The 26,250-nt window shown below is 46.7% G+C and overlaps 1 protein-coding gene across 5 annotated transcripts in view; it reads right to left on the bottom strand.

Moving 5' to 3' along the window:
• RBFOX3 (RNA binding fox-1 homolog 3) overlaps nt 1-26,250 on the bottom strand; it is a 3,087,537-nt gene that overhangs the window by 551,304 nt on the left and 2,509,983 nt on the right. The window contains exon 1 of one of the 5 annotated variants that reach the window (XM_069655210.1): nt 7,378-7,399. The exons of the other annotated variants lie outside the window; for them this stretch is intronic. Coding sequence (XP_069511311.1) covers nt 7,378-7,395 — 18 coding nt within the window. The 5' untranslated portion in view covers nt 7,396-7,399. Of the gene's footprint in view, nt 1-7,377; nt 7,400-26,250 lie in introns of those variants that run through there. 5 annotated transcript variants of the gene reach the window in all.

Below are 26,250 nucleotides of genomic sequence, written 5' to 3'. Positions count from 1 at the left end.
TGCATTGAAATTGACACCCGATAAAAGATTCTGTAGATTGTGTGGGGATCATTCTGCAACGGAAACTGCGAAACGTGTGCTGACAGAATGTAAGAGTTTGGGTCCGACTTACATATGTATGTTGAGTCCGTTTGTCCATGAACTCGATGCCATTAAGGGGCCAGAGTTTTGGACATATTACCTTGAAACTAATAGGGCATTGCGCTATGCACTTTATAGGGCACTGCCGGTGGCTGATAAGAGACTCGTAATATGAAATTGAGCAAATCGTAATTGATTCTTTTTGTAAGTATTTTGTATAGGTTTTATGTATTGTATTTTTGTATTGTAATGTTTACATTGTCGTAATCGTTTAACTTTTATTGATACATATTATGTGAAACGTCCTTATGAACTAAAACTCATTAAATTAAATACATTAGTAAATAAATAAGCAGCCATGCTTGAGAGATGAGCACGAAATCCAGCCTGCCGTGGGTGTTAGCCCTGTTTCAGTACTGAGTAGGGAATCCAGTTTTTTGGGGGGGGTGTTAGCCACGTTTCAGAACACAGTAGGCCATCCAGTGTGTGTGCGCTTGTTAGCCATGTTTCAGTACTAAGCAACACAGTCCGTTTTCTGTAGGTGTTACCCTTGTTTTAGTAGTGAGAGGTGCTTCCGGTTTTTGTGGGTGTGTTAGACATGTTTCATTACTGAGCTGAGCATCCATTATTTCGGTTTTAGTCATGTTTCAGTGCTCAATAGCGCATCCAGTTTTTTGTGGATGTTCGAATTGTTTCAGTACTGAGCAGTACATCTAGATTTGTGTGGGTCTTAGCCATCTTCCAGTATGCAAGGCATACATTTTTGTGGGTGGTAGGCTTCTTTCAGTACAAAGCAGCATTACATCCAGTTGTTGTGGGTGTTTGCCATAGTTCAGTGTTGAGCAGTACATCCAGTTGTCGTGGGTGCTCGACATCTTTCAGTACTGAGCAGGGCATCCAGTTGGTGTGGGTGTTATCCGTCTTTCAGTACAGAACAGCAGTACATCCATTTGGTGCGGGTGTTAGCCACAACTCAGTGTTGAGCAGCACATCCAGTTGTTTTGGGTGTTCGACATCTTTCAGTACTGGGCAGGGCATCCAGTTGGTGTGGGTGTTATCCGTCTTTCAGTACAGAACAGCAGTACATCCATTTGGTGCGGGTGTTAGCCACAGCTCAGTGTTGAGCAGCACATCCAGTTGTTTTGGGTGTTCGACATCTTTCAGTACTTGGCAGGGCATCCAGTTGGTGTGGGTGTTATCCGTCTTTCAGTACAGAACAGCAGTACATCCATTTGGTGCGGGTGTTAGCCACAGCTCAGTGTTGAGCAGCACATCCAGTTGTTTTGGGTGTTCGACATCTTTCAGTACTGGGCAGGGCATCCAGTTGGTGTGGGTGTTATCCATCTTTCAATACAGAGCAGCAGTACATCCAGTTGTTGTGGGCGTTAGCCATAGTTCAGTGCTGAACAGCACATCCCGTTGTTGTGGGTGTTAGCCATAGTTCAGTGATGAGCAGCACATCCAGTTGTTTTGGGTGTTCGACATCTTTCAGTACTGAGCATGGCATCCCGTTTTGTGGGTCTCACTCATATTCCAGTCCTGCGCAGAGCATCCATTTTGTGTGTGGGTGTTATCCATGATTCTGTACAAAGCATTGCATCCATTTCCTGTGGGTCTTAGACATATTTCAATACTAAGTAGGGAATCCATTTTTGTGGTCGTTAGACATGTTACAGCACTGCGCAGTACATTCAGTTGTTGTGGGTGTTAACCCTCTTTCAGTACTGAGCAGTACATTTAATATTTTTGTGGTTACTAGGTATTTTTCGGTGCTGAACAGTGCATCGAGTTTTTGTGGGTGTTAGCCATGGTTTAGTACTGAGCAGGGCATCCATTTTTGTAGGAGTTCGTCATCTTCCAGTAATGAGAAGGGCATCCATGTTATGTTAGTGTTAGCCATAGTTGAGTACTGAGCAGGGCATCAATATTTTGTGGATGTTAGCCATCTTCCAGTACTGAGCGGGGCATCCATGTTATGTGAGTGTTAGCCATAGCTGAGTACTGAGCAGGGCATCTATTTTATGTGAGTGTTATCTGTAGTTGAGTACTGGGCAGGGCATCCATTTTATGTGAGTGTTAGCCATAGTTCAGTACTGAGAATGGCATCCATTTTATGTGAGTGCTAGCCATAGTTAAGTACTGTGCTGGGCATCTATTTTATGTGAGTGTTAGCTGTAGTTGAGTACTGAGCAGGGCATCCATTTTATGTGAGTGTTAGCCATAGCTGAGTACCGAGCAGGGCATCTATTTTTTGCAGCTGTTAGTCATCTTCCAGTACTGAGCAGGGAATCCATTTTCTGTGGCTATTAGTCATCTTCCAGTACTGAGCAGGGCATCCATTTTATGTGTTAGCCATAGTTCAGTACTGAGCAGGGCATCCGTTTATGTGAGTGTTAGCCATAGTTGAGTACTGAGAAGGGCATCCATTTTATGTGAGTGTTAGCCATAGATGAGTACTGAGCAGGGCATCCATTTTTGTGGCTGTTAGTCATCTTCCAGTACTGAGCAGGGCATCCATTTTATGTGTTAGCCATAGTTCAGTACTGAGCAGGGCATCCATTTTATGTGTTAGCCATAGTTCAGTACTGAGCAGGGCATCCGTTTATGTGAGTGTTAGCCATAGATGAGTACTGAGCAGGGCATCCATTTTTGTGGCTGTTAGTCATCTTCCAGTACTGAGCAGGGCATCAATTTTATGTGGTAGCCATAGTTCAGTACTGAGCAGGGCATCCATTTTATGTGTTAGCCATAGTTTTTTTTTTTTAATTCTTTATTTTAATTTTAGTACTTAGAACCGAACTGACCAATAAATCACAAAATATCATAACACAGCATAAAGGATATATACATGTAGGAATAGAAAAAGAAAGAACTTAGCAATGCACTAGTACCTACTCAAAAAAGCACCCCAGACCTTCGTATATAAACTCAATTTCCCCATTTTTCTGTATATAAATTTCTCAATATTCGCTAAGCAGTTCATTTCTGTAATCCAATCCTCCAATATTGGTGAGACACACAACTTCCAGCTCCTCAAAATCATTTTCTTGCAAATAGAAGCACCTCTGAACAAAAATTTCTTTTCCGATAGTGAAAGGTCGTCCAGTAAAGCATCACAACCCAGCACCATAGTCTTAAAATCCAAGTCAACATTTTGGTTCAGAACCCCGAGACAAATAATACAAACCTCATGCCAAAAGCCACGAACCCTCACACAGTCCCACAGCAAATGTTCCATACTGCCTTTCTCACTCCAACAACACCAACAAACATCAGAATCAGACAAACCTCTATTTTTAAGCCTTTCCGGGCTCCAAAAAACTCTATTGAGAATTTTGATTTGTCTCGACCGTTCAGTCAAACTTATCGAACAAAGCTTCACATTCGCACACATCACAAGCCACAGGTCAGAAGTGATTTCACAACCCAGTCTTCTGCTCCATTCATTAAGTAATTCAGTATTCTCCTTATAATTCGATACAATTCGATGATACACCCTACTCGCAAGCGATTGAACGCCAGTAGTGAAAAGTTCAACATTCACATCCCCGTCACAATGCACTTCACCAATACATCTCTTCAATTTCCTGAAGTCCGAGATAGAAAAGTTTTCAACATTAAAAGTAGCACTTAACTCAGCAAAGTCAATCCATTTTCCATCTTTAAAAACATCACTAATCCATTGAATTCCGCCAAGAAAACACTCCGGCCAAAACAACAACTTGCCATTGTCCGTTATAGCTTTATTCAGCCACAGAGATGCATCAGGCGATTTCAGAGCAACCGAGCCACACATATCATAGATATTCTTCCAAACGTCTCTTAGAAACTCCGTCAAGGGGCATCTGTTACCACGTTTGCTAACAGTCGTGAATATCGCTCTTGGGGCGAGTGGGCCCATCACACTTGCCTCTGCCATCGCCCACTCACTAGGAGAATCCTTCAAAAAAGGAAGAAAAAACTGGCACGAGAAGGCCATATGATATGCCTTAAAATTTGGGACACCTAGTCCCCCCTTCTCAACCAGGAGCTGGAGTTTCCAAAGCTTCAGTCTAGGCGGCTTCTCATCCCAAAGAAAGGACTGGAGAGTGGTATCAATCAACTTCCAAAAGGATTGACCAATTTTCAGGGGAAGCATACTCAGAATATAATTAATTTTTGGTGCAGAATTCATCTTTAGCGCATTTACTTTACCCCACAGAGATAGATGCAATACCGACCACCTTTGGACGTTCAGTTTCAGTTCCTTACAGACCATGCCCATGTTCTCTTCAACCATATCACTGACATCCGGAGTCAACCAAACCCCCAAGTATTTCAGCTTTTCCTCACACCATTGAAATCCAAACCCCACCACCAAAGACTTATCACAAAGTGCAGTCACCGGCCTTACCTCCGATTTAGACCAGTTAATCTTATATCCTGCCACTTCATGAAACCAATTAAGTGTGTTCATCAACGAATGCAAAGACAAATCCAAGTTCCTCAAAACTAATAAAAGATCATCTTCGTAGATCCAAATCTTCTGTTCAACACCGTGAAAGGAAACACCTTGCAAATTCAAATCACCTCTCAATGCAATAGCCAGCGGTTCAATGGCTAGGACAAACAGCAAAGGGGACAATGGACAACCTTGCCTAGTGCCCCTATGTAAATCAAAAGATTCCGACAATAAGCCATTAGTTTTAACATTAGCTGTGGGGCGAGCATATAAAAGGGCCACCCACGCAATGTATTCTTCTCCCATGTTCATATTTCGTAAAACCATAAACAAATATTGCCAGTTAATTCGATCAAATGCTTTCTCAGCATCTAGGGAGAAAATCGCCACGTCTTCATCTAAATCCTGTGCATGTGACATGGTCAATAACAAATTCCTGATATTACTGGAAGTCCTACGGCCTTTAACAAACCCAGATTGATCAGTGTGAATAAGCTTCGGCATGAGTTGTTCAATCCGTAAAGCAAGTAATTTAGCCAAAATCTTATTGTCAGTGTTTATCAAACTGATCGGTCGATAGTTTGACGGCAAATTACCATCCCTGCCCTTCTTTAAAAAGACTGAAATAGTAGCATGGTTTGTAGACGACGGGAGAAATCCAGCTTCCTTGGATTCAGTATACATATCCTTCAAAAGGCCCAGCACCCTCTCTGGCAGAATTTTATAGAACTCAACCAGTAAACCATCAGGTCCCTGAGTCTTCCCAGAATTCAATCAGTTCAGGATGGGAATGGTGTGACCACTTTTGATCCGCGTGAGATTAATGCAGTCTTTAAGACCTTTTATGCTGATTTATATAGAGATGAATCTGATGTTACTGGTCAAGGTGAGCATTTTATACACAGGTTGGATGTTCCAAAGGTTAATTGTGATGAGGAGGAAGAGTTGAACAGACAGGTCACAATTGATGAAATCAGGTTTGCCATTGGTGTTAGCCATAGTTGAGTACTGAGAAGGGCATCCATTTTATGTGAGTGTTAGCCGTAGATGAGTACTGAGAAGGGCATCCATTTTATGTGGCTGTTAGTCATCTTCCAGTACTGAGCAGGGCATCCATTTTATGTGTTAGCCATAGTTCAGTACTGAGCAGGGCATCCATTGTATATGTTAGCCATAGTTCAGTACTGAGCAGGGCATCCGTTTATGTGAGTGTTAGGCATAGATGAGTACTGAGAAGGGCATCCATGTTACGTGAGTGTTAGCCATAGTTCAGTACTGAGCAGGGCATCCATTTTTTGTGGCTGTTAGTCTTCTTCCAGTACTGAGCAGGGCATCCATTTTATGTGTTAGCCATAGTTCAGTACTGAGCAGGGCATCCATTTTATGTGTTAGCCACAGTTCAGTACTGAGCATGGCATTCGTTTTATGTGTGTATTAGCCATAGTTGAGTACTGAGAAGGGCATCCATTTTATGTGAGTGTTAGCCATAGATGAGTACTGAGCGATGTGTGGGTCTCTCAGACTGGAATTGGTTGTTTCTTTGTGGTGGGGAGCATAGTATTTTATGTTTGGCGTCAGCGGGAGCATTTCTGAGCTATTAACTTATACAGGCACTGCTATGCCTAAATGAGGATAACCTCGGAGCAGGGAAAATAGTAAAGAGTGGCTTGTCACACAAGTGGTCTGGCCTAAACAGAATGTGTTCGATGTTTTCCGACAGGCCCATGCCCTAGTAAGACATAGACCTCAGGCTCACAGGCCAGTGAAATTCAGCAAAGCTGGGAAGAGTCTCACGCATTAATGCTTGGACAAGCTTCTGCAGCCTTATCCGGCTCTCCTAGGCACTGGCCTATGCATGCATCTCCAATGTTCATTGCAGGCCAATTCACCTCTGGGCCATGGTATCGAATCACAGAACCGAGGCGTGGACCTTCCGAACCTGCCCTCAGAGACTTCGAACAGCGCCCCCCTTAGCCCTGCTCTCCGAACTGGCAGGTCAGAGGTCAAGACACGTGATGGCCAGCCCCCATCACAAACAACTCGGGATGCAAAAACACAACTGCTCGGAACGCGAGCAGTAGGCTCCGTGGAAGCTGCACTGAAGTAGGGCTAAGAAGGATGTGAGTGGGCGCTGCAGCCCCGCGCTGCGATCGCTCGCCCATCAGCTGTGGAATGGCCGGGGCTCTGGCCGGATTCCCGTGAACAGATAGGAGTGCCCATCGAAGAGCGCTTCTGTATGAGAGCGACAGGCAGAGATGCAGAAGGCAGGCCAGTCGCGCTCGGTGGCTCTAGTCCCTGCTTGACTCCCAGCCTTGCTTATTACTCCTCTGTGTCTGTCCCAGGCCAGAGCTGATATGTTTGAGCCCCAATACCCCTGTCTAAGGCTGCCCCATACACCCTGCACTAGGTCTTAAAGCAGAGGTAGGCGTTTCGAGGTTGTGACCTGGGACATCTCACTCACACCACTGACTTCTTGGAACTGGTCCCGTCAACCCACCATCTGAAGAGGCATGAATGGAGAAGATTAGTGCCAAGTTACAAACAGATGGACTCTGAACCCCGGTGGGTATGCGAACTGGGATCACAAGGCGGTACTAGACTCTCCCTGCAAAACACACTCCTCCTTCGGATGCAGACCCATTTCTCTTAGGCTTGCCTATGATTTTATACAGCAACACTAATACACCCTGCACAAGGTGGGAGCACAGAGTTGTTGGCCGCTACAGCAAACAGAGTGATAATTCTCTACGCGCATTCCGCAATCAGGTGCGCAACGCTATGGATAATGACCAGTGGCCAACATCATAGTCTCGACCCACCGCAGAAAGATATGGAAACTCAAACTTGGTACCTACCCAAAAATACATCATCATCTTGTCCACGCGGCCCTGCGGGTGTCGCACGCAACCAGACAGAAGCACGGACCAATCAGGGGGGCTTGGCCTACCGGCAGGAGAGAGTTGTCATCTGTTCCTGGTCTCAGGTCTCCTATAGTTTCCCGATATTATCTCAGGATTGCGTCGTGCCTTCGCTCCTTCTCCCTCTTCACCGTCTCTCCCTCCTCACTAGTAGTTTCTGTCTCTCTCTCTCTCTCTCTCTCAGCGTTGCGTCAAAGTCTGGAGTTGGTCACTCCTCAAGAGTTTCCTTTGGGGCGTTGAACGTTCAAACACAGCCTTCACAATGACGCATCCATTGAAAACACCCTGGCTGGGACAGCAAAGGGATGGCAGGGCCCTGCAGTGAAACCACTTCCAAGCGGGTGGAAAGGAAGGGCCAAAAATAAATGTAAAGGGAGCTGTTAAGATCGGAACACAAATTAGATCTAGAGAAACGGGGTTGAGGGATACAATTTGGAAATGTTGGAGTTCCAGATTAACTCAGTAGATTAAAAAGAAAAGAAAAAAAGGAAGAAGCAGGGCGGTTAAAAAGAGAAACGCACCACGAACACACAGAGATGATGGAGGCAGAACTGCTCCGGTAGATGCTAGCCCACACGGAGGGAGCCTGCACCGGGAACACAGGGGCGGCCGGCCAAGCATGGGCTCCCAGGCCTGCAATCCAATCAGAAAGACGGCGTCCAGGCCGAGGAGAGGGGGAGCAGTTGACAGGTTTGCAGTGTGGTGGGGGCTGCAGGGAGGGCGAGAGAAAAGGAGGGAATGAGTAAGAAGGACAGCAGAGAGAGCCAGGCAGTGAGAGGGGGAAGTGCAGGCTCCGGCTCTGACAGCACCGTAACATATGTCCTGCCTCAGCGTTTCCTCAAGCAGCGCTGTTAATAAGAGGATCGGCCATTCTCAGGAATAACCTGGCTACGGCCGGCCGGCCGGCCGGCGTTCCAGCACTACCTCCTCCACACCAGAACCACCACCAAGCCTCCCATCGTCATGTGACCCAGCACCCAAAGCACTATTAACCCCTTAAGTGCCAAGGATGAGTATGCTCTTCCTTTTTGAATAGACTTGAATCTAGATGCTAACCTTCTGGATGCCAAGTCTACCATGAACCAACTCAGTGCTATTCCTGGCATAGGACTTCCCGTGCAACCCTTCCGTTCCAACTGGCATGCAGGTGGAAACACCTGTACATTAGAAACACTTCTCATCTTTGTGTCCCTGAGACACACATAACCAGACATTTTCGTTAAGGAATGCTTAACTAACACCAACACACACTTGCACACACCTCTTTCTGAAGCATGAAGGAACGTATGAACATTTTATTTCCTTAAGAGAAAGGGGCTCATTTTCCAAGACCCCAAAGTGTAAATTAAGTTGCTAGAGTGAGGCTTAAAAGTGTATCACCAGTGTTAACACCTTCATACATGAACCAGGGTATTTTTGTATTTTTCTTAAGTCGGGAGGAGAACAGGACTTACACTTCTGTCTCCCTTTCCCCCTTCATTTTCAAAAATCATTTGTTTTTATGCCAGCGTGAATCCGTCTGGTTTTTACACAAGAAAAAATCAAGTGGATCATATAGGAATCTATTGTAAACGCCGCCTTTCATGCACTGGCCGGCCTACTACATTTCTCTGTTTTATAGTCTGTGTTGAGTAGTAAGAAATGTTGTGAGTATGATTCTGAAAGACTGGGTGTGTACTTCACACCTTATCCTTTTCTGCTACTAGTTGTGTGTCCATGCACAACACACACACACACACACACACACCTGATGCTATCACAATGGCACATTGCAGTGGACCAATCAAAGAACATACCCACGATGCAATCAGAATGGCAAAACACAGTGGCCCAATCAAAGAATAAAAACATGATGCAATGGACCAATTAAAAGAACTCTGCACTGCACGGGACCACAGAGTGAAACTGGGGTGCCTGTAAGATAGAAATGCAAAAGGTCTGTGAAAAGCTGACATTTCAGTATCTATGCACTACAGTGGGACTGGGAGTCCACTCAACATTGGAAGGCAAGCCATTCCTAACCTCCAGAGCTGTTATTGAAAAGGCACACCCTTTGAAAGCTAGATTCCAAGTGCCTAATTGTGGTATTGTGCTTGTTTGATGCTGCGGCACAGGAAGATTCCAGAACGGAGTGATGATATCAGGAAGAGTGAGGAGACAGTTGGACGGCAGGGCGGAGACAGCGGGGCTCATTACCAGCATCTTATGATATCATTTTAAATACTTTATTTACAATAAATAGTATAATTGCAGATAATATCTCTGTCCGTGCACTGGTGTACAGTGGGGCAATACAGAGTGGCAACTAGCGTGCAAGCCATGACTTACTGGTGCAGCTTTTAAGCTTCAGAGGCGTTTCATTGAGCCCTGCTGTGCAGGATTTGAGTGGAGGCCACGCGCAACAGTTGCTGGAGGTGAGAGCCTCGAGGTGCAATTTGGGAAAGCTGCACAGCTGTGTTCGTCGGCCAATGCAGTGTTGCATATATATTAGAGGAAAGGACCCAGTAACATGAATCATGAAAGCCATTTTGAGAGAACAGGCACTCTCCAACACTGCTATGCAGCCATAGGGCCTCATGCCAGTACTTTAAAAAACAAAAATAAATCCTTGCCTCAGTACATTCAAAAGGAGATGTATAAATACTGTTTGTTTAATACTGGACTGTTCAAGACTATTAAAGATTTATAAGTGATACAATTACCATATTTGAGCACACTCATCACAACTGTTCAAAGGTGTGCGGGAAACATGGTTATACACAGTATGCCTCCCCCAGAAATGTTTCTACCAGAGGTTGGTGAGTCTACTTTGCCATGGAAGAGGTGGTTTAAAGCCTTCAAACATTATGCAACTGTGGTGTGTGGCACCAATTAAAGTGTTGAGAGAAAGAAATCTCTGTTTCTACATTGTCTGGGACGGGCTGGCCAAGAAAAATGTGAAGACTTGCCTGATTTAACAGCAGAGGAGAGCACAGATATGAATGAATATGAAAACTCTATAAAGAAAATGAACAAACATTATAACAAAAGAAACATTAATAATGAATTGTACAAGTTTGGAAAGCGGACACAGAAAGAAGAAGATAACAGAGAAAACAGGCATAACAGCGACAATAGAGACATCAGAAGGGGCCTCGCTATGGATTTCCAGAGTGGGAGATGCAGACAAAGGTTAAGGGGGCAAACTACTTCAAGAACCTGTGAAACAGTCCTTCAAACTGGACCAATAGAAGACAGTGATGAAGAGGCTGGGGAGTGCATTTCAGCTGTAGGGAATGAAGAAGAAGATGTAGACAGTCCAAAGACTGTAGTTCAGGTTAATGGTGTGCCAGCTGTGATGATGGATGATTTGGGTGCGAAGTACACTCTCATTCTGGAAGTAGAATGGAAGGGATTTGGGCCCAGGTACTTAGATGAAGTGAAAATTAACCCAAGAGCCTATGGTGGGACGAAGAATATTATTGGCTGGTTCAGGGTGTCCTTATGCATCAAGGGATGAGAGGCCATAGGATGGATACATGTATCAAAAAAGGAAGCATTTCCGTTCCTGAGTTGGGAGCATCAGAAGATGCCAAAAGTCAGACTGGATCCAAAAGCAGATGAGATGGTGTTTGTGGTAGAAGCCTCAGAAAGGAACACTCAAAAGATACAGTGTTAACTATTCAAATACAAGATAGGTTGTTTAAGAGGTTTCATGCATTGCACAATGCTTACACGGGGTTGCAGACCAGTAGCTCAGAAGCTGCACAACATTCTGCTATCCATAAGAGATGAGGTGAAGCTGGAGTTAAAAAGACTGGAGGAGCAAGGGATCATAGAGAGCATTGATGCATCAGAGTGGGTGTCACCTCTAGTGGTTGTGAGGAAGAGTTCAGGGAAGATCAGAATTTGTATCGATTTGCGAGAACTCAATACATGTGTAATCCCAGAAAGGCATCCTCTGCTTAACATTCAAAAAATTGATTTCAACAATAAAAAGCGCATTGGCAAGAGTGCCAGCATTGCAAAACTACAACAGAAGTAGACAGAAAGTGACCAAGACAGATTCGTGCAATGTTGGATAGGGGTAGTTCTATCGCAAATAGAAGGAGGGAAGGAGTATGTGATAGAATGTGCATCATGCCTGCTGAAAGGTCCAGAGAAGGCATATGCAACCATAAAGGAAGAGAGAGGCTTTGGCTATCAGATGGGCCACAGACAAATTCAGAGGTTTTGTCTTGGCGATGAGATTTGAGTTGCACACCAAGCATAAGCCTTTGGAGAAGTGTTTTCTACTAATGGTCTGGAAAAAGAGTCGGGAAGGATAAGAAGATGGGTGTCCAGACTACAAGAGTTTGACTTTACTGTGACATACCTACCTGAAGCGAATAATTATGCAGCAGATTGTTTGTCACGGATGACAAAACATGTGGAGTTCAATTGTGATTGTGAAGACCAAGATGTAATTTTTGAAGTAGCAGAGCCATCGATTCTGAAGTAGGAATAGGGCGAGGAAATGTTGAAAGATAATAATTTGAGTGCAGGCATCAAGCACCTAATGGAAGGAGGTTTGTGTAAAGCGACTGTGCAAAGGATAGGAATGGAAGCTTTTTGCAACATGAGAAATTAGCTATGTGTCCAAAATAGTATGCTAATGAGGGGAGGCAAACTGATACCACCAGAAAGCATCAGGGAGAAGCTGATTAATCTTGGGCGTGAAGGTCATCATGGAATTGACAAGACTATACGCAAAATAAGGAACAGCTATTGGTGGCGAGCGTGTGACCCCCAAAATGAGAGGATGGTGAGGAATTGTGTCCTTTGTACTAACAGTGATAAGGTTTGTGTGAGTGAGAAATGTCCTATGGCTCTTGCCGGGGAGACCATGGGAGAAACTGGCGATTGATGTGATTGGGTCTATATGGAGTGGTGGTTGTCAGACAGTGTTGTGTTGTAATAAAAGATGTTTTTTCCAGATTGGCTGAGCTGTTAATGATTTCACATGTTACAACTGGATGTCTAATTGAATTCTTGGATGAGTTGTGTTGGTTGTGAGTGTGGTGTGGTTGTGAGTGTGACAAATCAACTTCTGGGGCAACAGAGGTCCAGGGATGAATATCGGTTTCTAAACTATCAATCAACCCCACACCTCTAGTACACCAGAATAGATATGAACAGATTGGAACACAAGTCAATTATAAACCTCCTTGTCCAATTTTGGTAATGTGGATGGAACGGCAGGCTTACTCCACACGGTCGTGGATCATTGGTTAGTTGCAACACAACGAAAATACAATTATTACCAAATGATAAAAAGGACTGTCCAGTCAACATTCTATAAAAATATCTACTTTATTATTATTACAACAGACAGTTCTAGCACACTACAGTTACAACCCACACTGTAAAGGAACACAGAGGACAGATAGTTTCACAAAGGAAAGGGATGCACTCTGGATACTGACAGGAGGGTAGTTGGTAAAGTAATAATAAGTCTTATAGTTCAAGATTGTTTGGTTTCAACACCAAAGGGCAAAGGGTCGTACCTGTCTCTTTGGGCCTTCAGAGAAGCACCAGGGAGGCAGAAACACAATGTACCTGGTGCTGAAGAGGTTCTTGGTGCTCGACAGCATCGAGGCAGTTCCAGGGCATTTTGCAGCCTGTGAGACAGAGTTAATGGCGGGAGACTACGCTGCAGGTATCAGGCAGCAGGCAGTTCAGCAAGCAAGGCTGGACGCACATCTGCATGCTGTCCGGTGCAGTGGCTCGAGGCCAAGAATCGGTGTGTCTGTGCAGGTCAAGGCAGATCTGGAATGCTGGTCGAGGTGCCTCGATCGCTTTGGCGACTGAGGCGTGACAGCAATCAGCGGTGCAGCCGGATGTGGTTCGAGGCCTCGACTGCCTGGAAATGTTCCTTTAAAAGATGAATGCTGGATGATGCTTGTGTGGCACTCCTCCTAGCTTCTTCGCAGGACTTGTGTGCTTTTAAAGAAGACGGCCCCAAGCTCAGGAGGGTGTTAGCAGCAACAGCCTTGTCCTTTGTCCAGAGACTCTCCGGCACTTCCCACCTAGTAACCTTGCTGTCAGGACAAAGCAGGGCCTGCTATGTGCTAGCTGGGTATTGTTTCTGGAGCTGCTGGATGCGTCCTCTGAGTCTACTATCTCCCTCTGTTCCCTGGGAGATGTTTAGGGGAGGGATCTTGCTTCCCTCTTGGAACTCCTGACCTTCCATCACTGGCAGAATATGTAAGATAGACTGTACCTTTATCTCAGGTCCAAATTAGTCCTTCTTCTTACTCCTTGCAAAGTGTTCAGATGATCTGATCAGTGAGGGGTTCAGCCCTCTTTTAAAGCCAAATGGGCCCCAGCGATTGGTGTAGGCTAAGCCCACCTTAATGGAACAATTCTGGGTCCCCACCAACAATCTTCAGTGATGCTTCATGTCAGAATCAGAGTGCTTGGAAACAGACAGGGGAAGGATGACAACATATACAAGTCCCACCCATCTTCCTGGCTGCTGTACATTAATGTTTCTCCCTAATTAACCTGGTCACAATGTGGGCCTCCTTTGAAGTAGGGGGTTGCGGGCAGACTCTCATCTCCTAATATTCACATACTTCCCTTTTCTGAAAGGAGTGGTTGCAGACAGGACATTCACTTCCCTTTCATACCAAGGAGGTGTGTTGGTACCAAGTTGAGGCATTGCATTACAAAAAGGTGTTGGTCTCTGGTCTCCATTGTCGCTTCCTACACCCAGGCCTCCCTGAGACCTGCTAATTAACATTCATCTGTATTCGCCGCCACCAGCAAGGTATAACAATTGAGATGCAAATCCATGGGGCCTTGAAATGCTAATCAGGCTGCCCACAGCCAGAGGGTTTTGATGTATACACTGCCGTCAGGTGTCAGCTACACATGACAGGGGAGGGCAGCGCTGGGTGCTTTGTCTATTGTGTACATGACTATTTTTCTGCTGTGTGATGAGCGTGGAAAATATGTGCAGGAATGGCCCCACATATTTTCCAGAGGTTGATCTCCCATCAGTCCTTCCTTTTAAATAAACATAAATCAAAAAGCCAAGGCGAGCACATTCTCCCTGTATGGATGGTTGAATTCCTCACAGTGAGGGCGATCCCAATGTGATTCTTACAGATAATGGCTCCCAATTCAAATCGAGAAAAATGTGGGAGCAATTTAAGGAGAGGCCCATTACGCATAAGACTAGTGCCATATGTCATCTATAAACCAATGGGGGTTTGCGGAAAATGTAAATGTAATTGTAATTGTTTATTTGTAAAGTGCTTATACACAAGTAAAGTGCTTCAAATCAATTTGAGGAGGGAAGGGATCAAGGGACTATAGTCATCATTCTTAGGCCTTGACGATTCCAAATGATCTAACAACAATAACTAGTATAAGTCGGAGACAGGCAGGGAGGCTGTTCCAGAGGGAGGCACATGCAGAGCATAAGAATCTGCACCCAAATCTCTGATTGGAAAAACAGCTCACCCACAGAGAATTGGAGGAGGCCAAGTGGAGGACTCTAGAAGGAGAGCATTTGGGAAGAGAGCTTTGTAGGTAGTAGGGGCCCCGTCCCCAAAAAACCTTGTGGACTATGCAGAGGGACTTAAACTTGATCCTTGATATAATAGAGGCCATTAGATGGGCGTGGTCTAATGGGAGAGATTGATTGGAGGGATGCTGGGAAGAGGACGATGGTGCTTCAGAGATTCGTGCCACATAGCATGACTGGGGTTTCTCATTTTGAGCAAAGCAGAGGGAGGAAGGCCAGTAAATTGTTTCCAGGTTGGATGGGTGATGTGACCAGAATTGCGGTGGTGTTGGATAATGTAAGGGAGAGAATCAGAGAGAGACAGAACAAAACCAAAGGGTTGCAGGATAAAAGTCATTTCAGGAAACTCAGATCTCCACAAGTCAATCAAACCGCCTGTCATGTGGAGAGAAGATGGATGTCAGTGGTCAAAGCCGATTAGGGTGATAGAAACGTTTAAATTTGCAGAGGACGTAAAACTATGGAATTTGGAGAGAGTGGTGGTTGAGAGAGCAAGGCATGGTGAGGTGATGTGTGGCAGGATGGCTGTGAATGGGAATAAAGGAAATGGTGGTGGAGGTTCCTTGCCAAATGAAACAGATACATCACAGTCAACCTCAAGGTTTGGAAGAGGTTATTGAAGGCCAAGATATCTGGAAGACTATACTCAACCGTGAGAGGCAGGAGAAGAATCCTTATGAAGGAAAGGGGATGTGTGGTATCGTGGCTGTTCGATGCTGCGGCACGGGAGGATTCCAGAATGCAATGACGTTATCAGGGAGAGTGAGAAGATGGTTGGAAAGCTGGACGGAGACAGCACAGCTTGTTACTTGCATCCTATGATACATATATATAAATACTTTATTTACAATAAATAGTATCATAGAATATAATCTCTGTGTCCGTGTACTGGTGTACAGCAGGGCACTACACTAATCCAAGAGACCGCCTCTGAAGCCATTCTTTGCAGCTCTCCAAGGCACCAAGCATGTGTACAGTAACAGACTTTATCTGAAGGTACAAGGCCATTCTTTGCAGCCCTCGCATATGCCAAATGACTACACATATTGGCAGACGTTCTCTGAAGACCTGAGGCCATTCTTTGCAGGCAGCCCTGTGATGCTCCAAGCATCTCTGCAGTGGCAGACCTCCTAGGAAGACCTGAGGCCATTCTTTGCAGGCAGCCCTGTGATGCTCCAAGCATCTCTGAAGTGGCAGACTTCCTATGAAGACCTGAAATCATACTTTGCAGGCAGCCCTGTGATGCTCCAAGCATCTCTGCAGTGGCAGACTTCCTATGAAGACCTGAGGTCATACTTTGCAGGCAGCCCTGTGATGCTCCAAGCATCTCTGCAGTGGCAGACTTCCTATGAAGACATGAGGCCATTCTTTGCAGGCAGCCCTGTGATGCTCCAAGCATCTCTGCAGTGACAGACTTCCTATGAAGACCTGAGGTCATACTTTGCAGCCCTGTGATGGTCAAAGCATCTCTGCAGTGACAGACTTCGCATGAAGCCCCCTGGTGTTTCAATAATGCGTACGGTGGTACACTGCCTCTGAAGATGTGAGGCCATTATTTGCAGGCCTTTGATTCTCCCAGCACATCCATCATCCATGACAGACTTCCTTTGAAGACCTGTGACAATTCATTGCAGCCATGCATTACTCCAAGCATATCTACAGTGACAGTCTCCCTCTGAAGACCCCTAGGCTAGTGTATGGAGCCATCTGATACACCAAGCATGCCTAACATCTGTGACAGTCTTCCTCTGAAAAACGGTGGCAATTATTTGCAGCACTCTGATGTTCCAAGCATATCTACAGGAACAGACTAATTCTGAAGCGTTGGGGCCATTCTGCACAGCCCATTGATGCTCGAAGCATCTCTACAGTGACAGATTTCTTCTGGGTCTTGATGCCATTCTGTACAGCCCATTGATGCTCGAAGCATCTCTACAGTGAAATACTTCTTCGGGGTCTTGATGCCATTCTGCACAGCCCATGAGGCTCCAGTATCTCGACAGTGACAGACTTCTTCTGAGTCTTGATGCCATTCTGTGCAGCCCATTGATGCTCCACGCATCTCTACAGGCACTGCCTCCCTCTGAGGACTTGAGGACATTCTGCACAGCCCATGAGGCTCCAGTATCTCAACAGTGACAGACTTCCTCCGAGTCCTGATGCCATTCTGTACAGCCCATTGATGCTCCAATCATCTCTACAGGCACTGTCTCCCTCTGAGGACTTTAGGCCATTCTGCACAGCCCATGAGACTCCAGTATCTCGACAGTGACGGGCTTCTTCTGAGTCATGATGCCATTCTGTACAGCCCATTGATGCTCCAAGCATCTCTACAGGCACTGTCTCCCTCTGAGGAATTGAGGCCATTCTGCACAGCCCATGAGGCTCCAGTATCTCGACAGTGACAGACTTCTTCTGAGTCATGATGCCATTCTGTACAGCCCATTGATGCTCCAAGCATCTATACAGGCACTGTCTCCCTCTGAGGACTTGAGGCCATTCTGCACAGCCCATGAGGCTCCAGTATCTCGACAGTGACAGACTTCTTCTGAGTCTTGATGCCATTTTGTACAGCCCATTGATGCTCCAAGCATCTCTACAGGCACTGTCTCCCCCTGAAGTCTTGAGGCCATTCTGCACAGCCCATGAGGCTCCAGTATCTCGACAGTGACAGACTTATTCTGAGTCTTGATGCCATTCTGTGCAGCCCATTGATGCTCCACGCATCTCTACAGGCACCGTCTCCCTCTGAGGACTTGAGGCCATTTGCACAGCCCATGAGGCTCCAGTATCTCGACAGTGACAGACTTGTTCTGAGTCTTGATGCCATTCTGTACAGACCATTGATGCTCCAAGCTTCTCTACAGTGAGAGACATCGCCTGAAGACACGAGGATATTCTTTGCACCTCTTTGATGGTCCAAGTATATTTGTGAATGGTGAGGACACAAGTCCTGGGGTACTTGCAACTTGGACTACACTGGAAGATTCATGGTAAGAAATCAAGCACAGATTGCCCTCGGTGGGTTCATATGGTGGAAGCAAAGGATTTGTTGCAGAATCGGAGCCACCATACATCCTAACTAGGGTTTACAAGAGAGGGCAAAACCTCTAAATGTAGTCTTAGAAAAACTTTCTATATCTTCACTGACCGAACTGTGTCCCAAACACTACTCTTCTGTGTATTTTATAACACTCTATTTAGAGGCTTTCCACTCTCTTGAATCCTTGTTGCCCCTCAGGTGTGGTCTGCTGAAGAATACGCTTATTTATTGGGCATTGCCACATGCCCATTCAGCGCATGGCACTAGTTCAGACATCTTCAGCCAGAAGGCTCTCGATGCAAGCTGTGGGATGGAAGGGAGTGAGAAACATGGTGGTTGTAGGGAGAGAGAAGTAGAGAGGCTTGTACAGACAGGCAGGTATTCAGTGGGTGAGACAGAAGAGATGGGATTTCAAATTACACATGAAGCAGAAATAGCTCACTGTGTTAGTAAGTGCAGGAGAGCATGAGTTCCAAAGGATCGGAGCGTGCAGCGAGAGTCAACGACCAGCATCGCCATGCTAAGGAAATCTTGGTACCTCAAGAAGTGAAGATGGATGGTTTGCTGTAGGCAGGTGAGTATTTATGTATTTATTTATTTTATTGTTTTATTTGTATAGCACACACAAACCCTCAGGCATCAGAGTGCTGGAGAGAACCATCTGCATGCAGCCCGGAGGCACAGAATAGTAGCATAGAAGGTTACATTCAGCAAGTACATCCATCAAGCAGGCTCATGTTAAGCAGTTAATTAAACAGCAATGTTTTATCCTCCGCTTCTTACAAGCAAGTGTGAGGGAGTTCCATTGCTTAGCTGCAACAACTGGGAAACTTGTCCCATCAGCTTTTGCACGTTTGAATTTAGGTTGAACCAGTCTGTGTGTAAAGGGTTCTGGTGGGCCTGGTCGAGAGAGTATTGATGATTATTTGAATCGGGTAGGGCGGGCAGATTTGAAGATCCATCTGTGGGTAATTGTGAGTGTCTTCAATGAGATTCTATCCGGGATGCAAAGACAGTATACTGCTCTGCGGGTAGCTGATATTTGTACTGACTTGCGAATGTTTAGGGCAGCTCGTAGGGCATTATTTTGGATAGTCTTTATGTTGTGGGCTGAGGTACCCGCGAATAGTACATTACAATAGTCCAACCTAGCACCCAACAATGCGCGGGCGATCGTCAGGGAATTGTCTGTCGAGAGAAAGAGTCTGGCAGCATTAGGAGTTTAGTTGAGTAGGCTGCTGAGGAGGAAATAGCGTTAACTTGACGGGTTAGGGATAGTGTGTCGTAAAGGTATACTCCAATGGTTTTGACAACTGGTGAGACTGGGATCAGTGTTCCATCAATATTGAAGCCTGAATACTTACGGTTCTATTTTTTTAGCACAGCTGGGTGACCAATGATGAGAAGTTCAGCTTTCTCATCATTAAGACAGAGACCAAGGGTCGTCATGCAACTTCATCAGCACCAGTAGTACAGGGATGAATTTCGGTTTCTAAACCATCAATCAGCCCCACCCCTCTACTACACCAAAAGGGATCCAAACAGATTGGAAACACAAGCACATTATAAACCTCCTTTTCCAATTTTGGTAACGTGGACAGAATGGTGGGCTTCCCTCTGCAAGGTTGTGGATCGTTGGTTAGGTGCAACACAGCAAAAATACAATTATTACCCAATGATAAAAGGGACTGTCCAGTCAAGGTTGTATACAAATATCTACTTTATTATTATCACAACACACAGTTCTAGAAACACTATGAAATACAACCCACCCTGTAAAGGAGTGTAGAGAATGGACAATTTCAAAGAAGGAAAACAGATGCACTCTGAATAGTGACAGGAGGGTAGTTGGTATAGTAAACAACCACAAATGTTCAAGTTTACTTGGCTTCAGCACAAAGGGAGCAATAGGTCTTAGAATTTCTCTAGGAGCATTCTGGAAAGGACCAGTGGGACAAAACCACAATGTACCTTGTGCTGTAGGTGTTCTTGGTGCTCAACAGTGTCGAGTTGGTTTCAGTGTGCTTTGCAGGCTTGTGTGACAGAGTTAAAGATGGGAGTCAGCTGTGCCTACACAGTGGCCCAGGGTCAGAAATTGTTGTCTCAGTGGTGGTTGGCAGTTCTGGAGCACTGGTTGAGACATCTCAGACGTCTTTAAGAGACTATGGTGTAACAGCGATCTGTGTTGCAGTCAGCTGCAGCTCTAGGATCTTGACTGGCTTGAACATGTCTTTTAGAGAGGATGTTGGTAGATGCTCATTGAGGCACTTCCCCCAGCTTCTTCGCTGGGCTCATGTCATCCTCTAAGATGAATGGCCCAAAGCTGAGGAGTGTGTTACAGGCAGCTGTATTGTCCGTGGTTTCAGGTTCAGAGACCTTCTGCCACTTCCCACCTAGGACGCTTGCTGCAGTGCCTAGCAGTGCATGCTGTGTGCTGTCTGGGTACCAGTTCTGGAGCGGCTCGAGGGTAAGGGGAGAACACATGTACTACTAAGTCCCACCCATCTTCCTGTCTGTTGTCGTTCAAAGGGTCTCACAAGTTAATGGAGCTCTGTATGGTTCCAGACTCTCTGGTTCCGGAAAACCATATACTCGTACCTTATCAATGGAGTACCCTATGGGGTGAACCTCTGTAAACACACAGTCCCAGACATGACAGCTCACTGTCAATTGAAACTGAGGGTAGGAGCTGGTTTCAGGTTGCCACTGTTGTATATCAAAGGATGTTGTTGTTTCCTGTCTCCTTTCTTAACCTCTGCAGCCAAGCGCCCCATGTGGGCCTGTTTGAATTACCCTTTGAATGGTATGCAAATTGCTGCCACCCGTTGCAGGTTCCAACCAAAGGACATGGCTAATCCATGGAGCCTTTGTTTGTTAATAAGGCTGGCGATGGCAGGGGGAAGGTTTGCCCCCTCTTCTGGAGATGTACTGTGTACTCCTCCTGTCATATCCCAACTAAATATGACAGGGGGGACTGTTTCTGTAGGCTATGCCCACCCAGAGTACACAGGTCTATGCGTATTCCGTGCAGTGAGCATACGTAAATGTGTGCGGATTAGCCCCACACATTTTCCAAAGGTTGATTTACAATCATCCAATTTCTTATCAACATTTTTAAAAGCCCAGGTGGGCGCACTTCCACAGTGTGGATGGTCAAATTCCTCACAACATGAACCACCATGAAATTAAAACGTAGTTACAAAATCACCATAGGGAGCCAGAATTAAAAAAAGGAAAAAATATAAGGCAGTAGCAGAGTTAGGGTTGGATGTGGAAACATAGAGAAAGAGAAAGAGAGAGAGAGAGAGAGAGAGAGAGAGAGAGAGAGAGAGAGAGAGAGAGAGAGAGAGATAGAGAGAGAGAGAGAGAGAGAGAGAGAGAGGGAGAGAGAAAGGAAGTGGAAATCGTACGTAAGGGGTGTGTCAATCACAATCACAGCAGTCCATACCTGTACTATTCAAAATGGCGGGCAGAGCAGCACTATCTAATGTTAGGGGTCCATATTTGGGTATTTTACCTCTGTTTTGTTCTTGGGTTGGCAGGTATTTGCAAAGAACAAAAAATATGAAAAAGGCCAAGCAGGAGCTAAATGCTTACTTAGAGCTGCTTGAACACATGGAAACTCACTGATGTGCCTCATCTAGATGTCCTCATCCACCTGCCTGAATGAACGGAAACAAACTTCTGGGCCTCTCCCAGCTACTGCCAGATACCCAGCCTGCTACATTAGGGCCCAAAGGAATGTGTAGGGCAGCACCCACGTGGGCCAATGGGACACCTGAGCTGACCAAGACTGCAAGGTAAAAAACGACCCATGGAAGAATAAAATAGCTACAGAACATCATCCCAGACGCGGGGACCATACCTGCAACTTCCCTCTTAGGCCCTCGTGGACGTTTACACATCCAGATGGACAGGTTGCAAGGTTCTAGTTCTTCCTCGTGCAATACACTCCATTAGCACCTGCGCAGGGAGAGCCGGCCAATCAGATGGTTAGGAATGTGGGCTTGAATGGCCGGTACAAGCCCACATTCCTGACGGCCGCGTCCCCTTACCAGCATCTTCCCCCATCCTCCATGACTCTGCTGACAAGTTAGCAATCTGCGTGGCGCTATCCATGGTGCTGACAAAATGGCAATCTGCACGGAGCTGTGCAGGGTGCTGACAAGAAGGCAATCTACATGGAGCTGTTCATGGTGCTGACAAGATGGCAACTGCACGGAGCAGTCCAGGGTGCTGACAAGCAAGCAATCTGCACGGAGCTGTGCAGGGTGCTGACAAGATTGCCATCACATGAAACTGTCCTGGGTGCTGACAAGATTGCAATCTGCATGGAGCTGTCCAGGGTGCTGACAGGATTGCAATCTGCATGGAGCTGTCCAGGGTGCTGACAAAATGGCAATCTGCACGGAGCTGTCCAGGGTGCTGACGAGAAAGCAATCTGCATGGAGCTGTGCAGGGTGCTGACAACATTGCACTCCGCACGAAGCTGTCATGGGTGCTGACAAGATTGCAACCTGCATGGAGCTGTCCAGGGTGCTGACATGATTGCAATCTGCATGGAGCTGTCTATGGTGCTGTCAAGAAAGCAACCTGCACGGAGCTGTCCAGAGTGCTGACTAATATCGAAAGATGCTGGAGCTGTCCTGGGAGCTGGCCAAGACCACAATCTGCAGGAATCAACATCACAATCTGTACAAAAGTTTCCTGGGACAGCAGGTCACATTGTGCTTGGGGCTGTCCTAGGGGCTGAGCAATATCGCATTTTGCGCTGAAGCTTTGCGATGGGATAACGATGACTTTAATTAGCAGGGAGCTGTCCTGGGGCTGACAAAGGTCACAATCTGCACGGAGCTGTCCTGGTTTCCTGGGTGCTGACATAGATTACTATCAGTAGGGAGCTATCCTAGCTGTCCTAGGTGCTGACAATATTCATCAGTAGAGAGCTGTCATGTGTTCTGAAAATGAGTGCAACCTGCTGGACGCTGTATTGAGAGCAGACAAACATCGCACGTTGCTGGGAGAGGCCCTAGGTCGCAATCCGGGTGCAGACAAAGATTACGATCCTGGTCGCATGTGAAGTAGCTGTCCTGGGTGCTGACTATTTCAAACTCTCCGTGGAGCTGTGCTGGATGCTGACCAAATAGTATTTCTGTGGGGAGCTGTTCCTAGAGGTGACCAAGCTAGATGCGGGCAGCTAGATGCCTCTAATGCTGGCTAGTGCCGTGAAATTGTGCACCAATGTAGCTCCCGGGCACATTCGAATAATCAGGATGTGGGCAGGGCAAGGGAACAAATACAGCATGCAAGGGTGCACCAGGCAGCCCTTGCAGGAAAGAAAAGAGTCAGCCTGGCACCGCCGCCACTGACTGTTCCCCGACCCAAACACCTACAACACCATAGGGGGAACTAACAACAAAAGGTGACCTAGCAGGTACAAGTGTTAGGACGGGAAAGGAGGGCAAAGGTCACTCCTAGGTGTAAAGGCTGACGGCGCCAGTGCCGGCTAGAGCGGCTTGAAGCCCCTGGAAGCAGGCATGCCTGCAGGCATGAACAGCGAATATAAGGAAAGAACTGGAAGGGTGAATACAGTTCTCTGTGGTACTCCGGACGGAGTACCACTGGTCATTCTCCGCACGCAGAAGACCTCTTCTTCTTGTCCCAATCCCACCCACCCCAATGGAAAGGAGAAGAAAAAAAATAGGGCAACAAACGGGCCCACTAAGACGTGGGAAGGAGTTGGTGGCACTGGCCAGGTAGAGGCCACTGGCCCTGTTCCCAAAAGATGACAGTTGTTTATCATTGTGTGTTGTTTTGGATAACTACATTTACCAAAATGTGTTATGATTATACTGTTGCAATAAAAATCACAGCCTTTTATTGCCAATCATAAGACTATGCTTCCGGTCGTCATTTCACAACGCCAACCAAGGGATCAGGCCAGCGGGCTCTGGGCCAGATTATGGAAAAGATTTAGCTGAGGCCCATGTCCACACGCTAACCCATAGGGCAACACATATGGAGCTGGCCTGGTTGCTGAAAAAGTGTGAAATGTGGAGGGAGCTTTCATGAGGACTGAAATATGTCAGACACAGAGGGCGTTGTCCTTGTCCATGGTGCAACGTTGTCCATGGAGTATGCATATGGCTACTGGCCACCCAAATGGCCGGCCTGTTCTGACAACCACTGTGCACCTATGTGCGTGCAGTGGTCGAAGTGTACAAAAAGAAGTAGTGGAACTATGTTCCCTGCTGGCCTGACCCTGCTCTCCACAAACCCCATCACCACGCCCCCTCCCACGTGCAATAGAAAACCCTAAACAAATGCGCCTGCTTTTTAAGGGAGCGTTCAGTGCAGTGCACTGCAGTGCACGTTTCAACTTCTTCCTACACTTTTATTTGAAAAAGAAACCATTCCGGAACGGTTACTTTTTAAAATAAAAGTATAGGAGCCATAAAATGTAATAAAAAAAAGTGAGGAGCAACACTCCCAACCGCTCTTACCCACTTCGACCACTGTGTGCGTGGCTTTCTGCCTCTTCCCTCTCCACCTTTGAAGAAGACACTGGGGGTTTCGGTGCTGGCGCCCGTCGCCCTTTAGCAGCTTTTGTTGAGTCCTGGCATCCCTCCTTGTCAGACTCTGCCCGTGAGTCCTGCAGCAGGAGAGGACTCGTGGGTGGGGGCGAGCGGCGAGCCTTTTGGTCGTCTTTCTTCCCAGTTACCTCCTCTGAACCCCGTGGGCACCCCCTCCCAAGCTTAAGGGCCGGTGCCCTTGAGCTCCATGGGGTGGCCCCTCATTCTGCGGCACTGGACACTGTTGTATGGCCAGGGGAGGGTCTTACCAGGCGTGTGTGTGTGTGTGTGTGTGTGTGTATCTAGTCCTGCCTGTCATAGGGTGACCTATAGCCCCAGAGAACGGGGAATGAAAAGGAATAGTCATCTCTTGCCACACTTATGCTACTAGCTTTGATCAGTGATGGGCTGGGGTGTAGAAGGTGAAAAGAGGGCGAGAGAATGTGGGGAGGCGAGAGGGGTAGAAAGAAAGTGAGAAGGAGAGAAAGAAAGTGAGAAGGAGAGAAAGAACGAAAGAAAGAAGGAGAGAAAGAAAGAAAGATAGAAATAAAGCAGGAGGGTTAGAAAGAAGAAGAGAAGGAGAGGAAAGAAGGAAGGAAGGAAGGAAGGAAGGAAGGAAGGAAGGAAGGAAGGAAGGAAGGAAGGAAGGAAGGAAGGAAGGAAGGAAGGAAGGAAGGAAGGAAGGAAGGAAGGAAGGAAGGAAGGAAGGAAGGAAGGAAGGAAGGAAGGAAGGAAGGAAGGAAGGAAGGAAGGAAGGAAGGAAGGAAGGAAGGAAGGAAGGAAGGAAGGAAGGAAGGAAGGAAGGAAGGAAGGAAGGAAGGAAGGAAGGAAGGAAGGAAGGAAGGAAGGAAGGAAGGAAGGAAGGAAGGAAGGAAGGAAGGAACAGCCAAGAGAGGGCCGGACTGTGTAGCTCAGAGGGCCCATGTGTGGGGGTGGGGGTCGGTCATCCCTGATCCCTCTCCTGCCCCCACAGCAGTATTCAAAGCTCAGCTGTTTAGCGGCACCTCAGCTCCTTCCTGGCAATAAAAGAAAACAACAGCTTCAATAATTCAGGAGAGGCAAAGAAGGCAGTAAAGAGAGCGCAGCCGGAGAAGACTGCGGGGGAAAGGAGAGGCAAAGGGGAAGAGAGCCGGGGTAACTGCACCGAAAGGAGGAGGAAGGGTGGAGAGTGCACTGGAAAAGATAAGCATGGGCACTCGGAGCACCCTGAACGCGATGCGCCCTGCGCGAAGTGCGCGCACACTCTGATCACACCGCATGCAGCAAGCACAGCGCACGCGGCGTGCAATAGGTGCACAATGCAAACCCACTGGACAATGTGAGCCTATCGCTGAGGGTGCAAACGCGCACTTGGATCACACTGCTCGGACACTGCGAACAGTGAGTGCAGTGCACAGACATCACACTGCGTACACACTACGTACCCTGCGTTGGAATAGTGGCCAAACTGCGCACTACGATCACACCCTTCGGACATTGTGAACAGGGAGTACACCCAATGGGCACTGTGATCTCCCAGGGTACTACCTCACACGGCGTAGCCACTGCACACGGTGTGCGCGCTATATCCACTCTGCTTGGGCATACTTGACACACTGCGCACTTGGGTCCCACTGCTCGGACACTGCGCGCTACACCACACT

This window comes from Ambystoma mexicanum, chromosome 3q (genome assembly GCF_040938575.1).
Source record: "Ambystoma mexicanum isolate Mex_15411 chromosome 3q, UKY_AmexF1_1, whole genome shotgun sequence".
In the NCBI taxonomy this organism is placed as follows: Eukaryota; Metazoa; Chordata; class Amphibia; order Caudata; family Ambystomatidae; genus Ambystoma; species Ambystoma mexicanum.
This window is presented reverse-complemented; position numbering and strand designations above follow the sequence as displayed.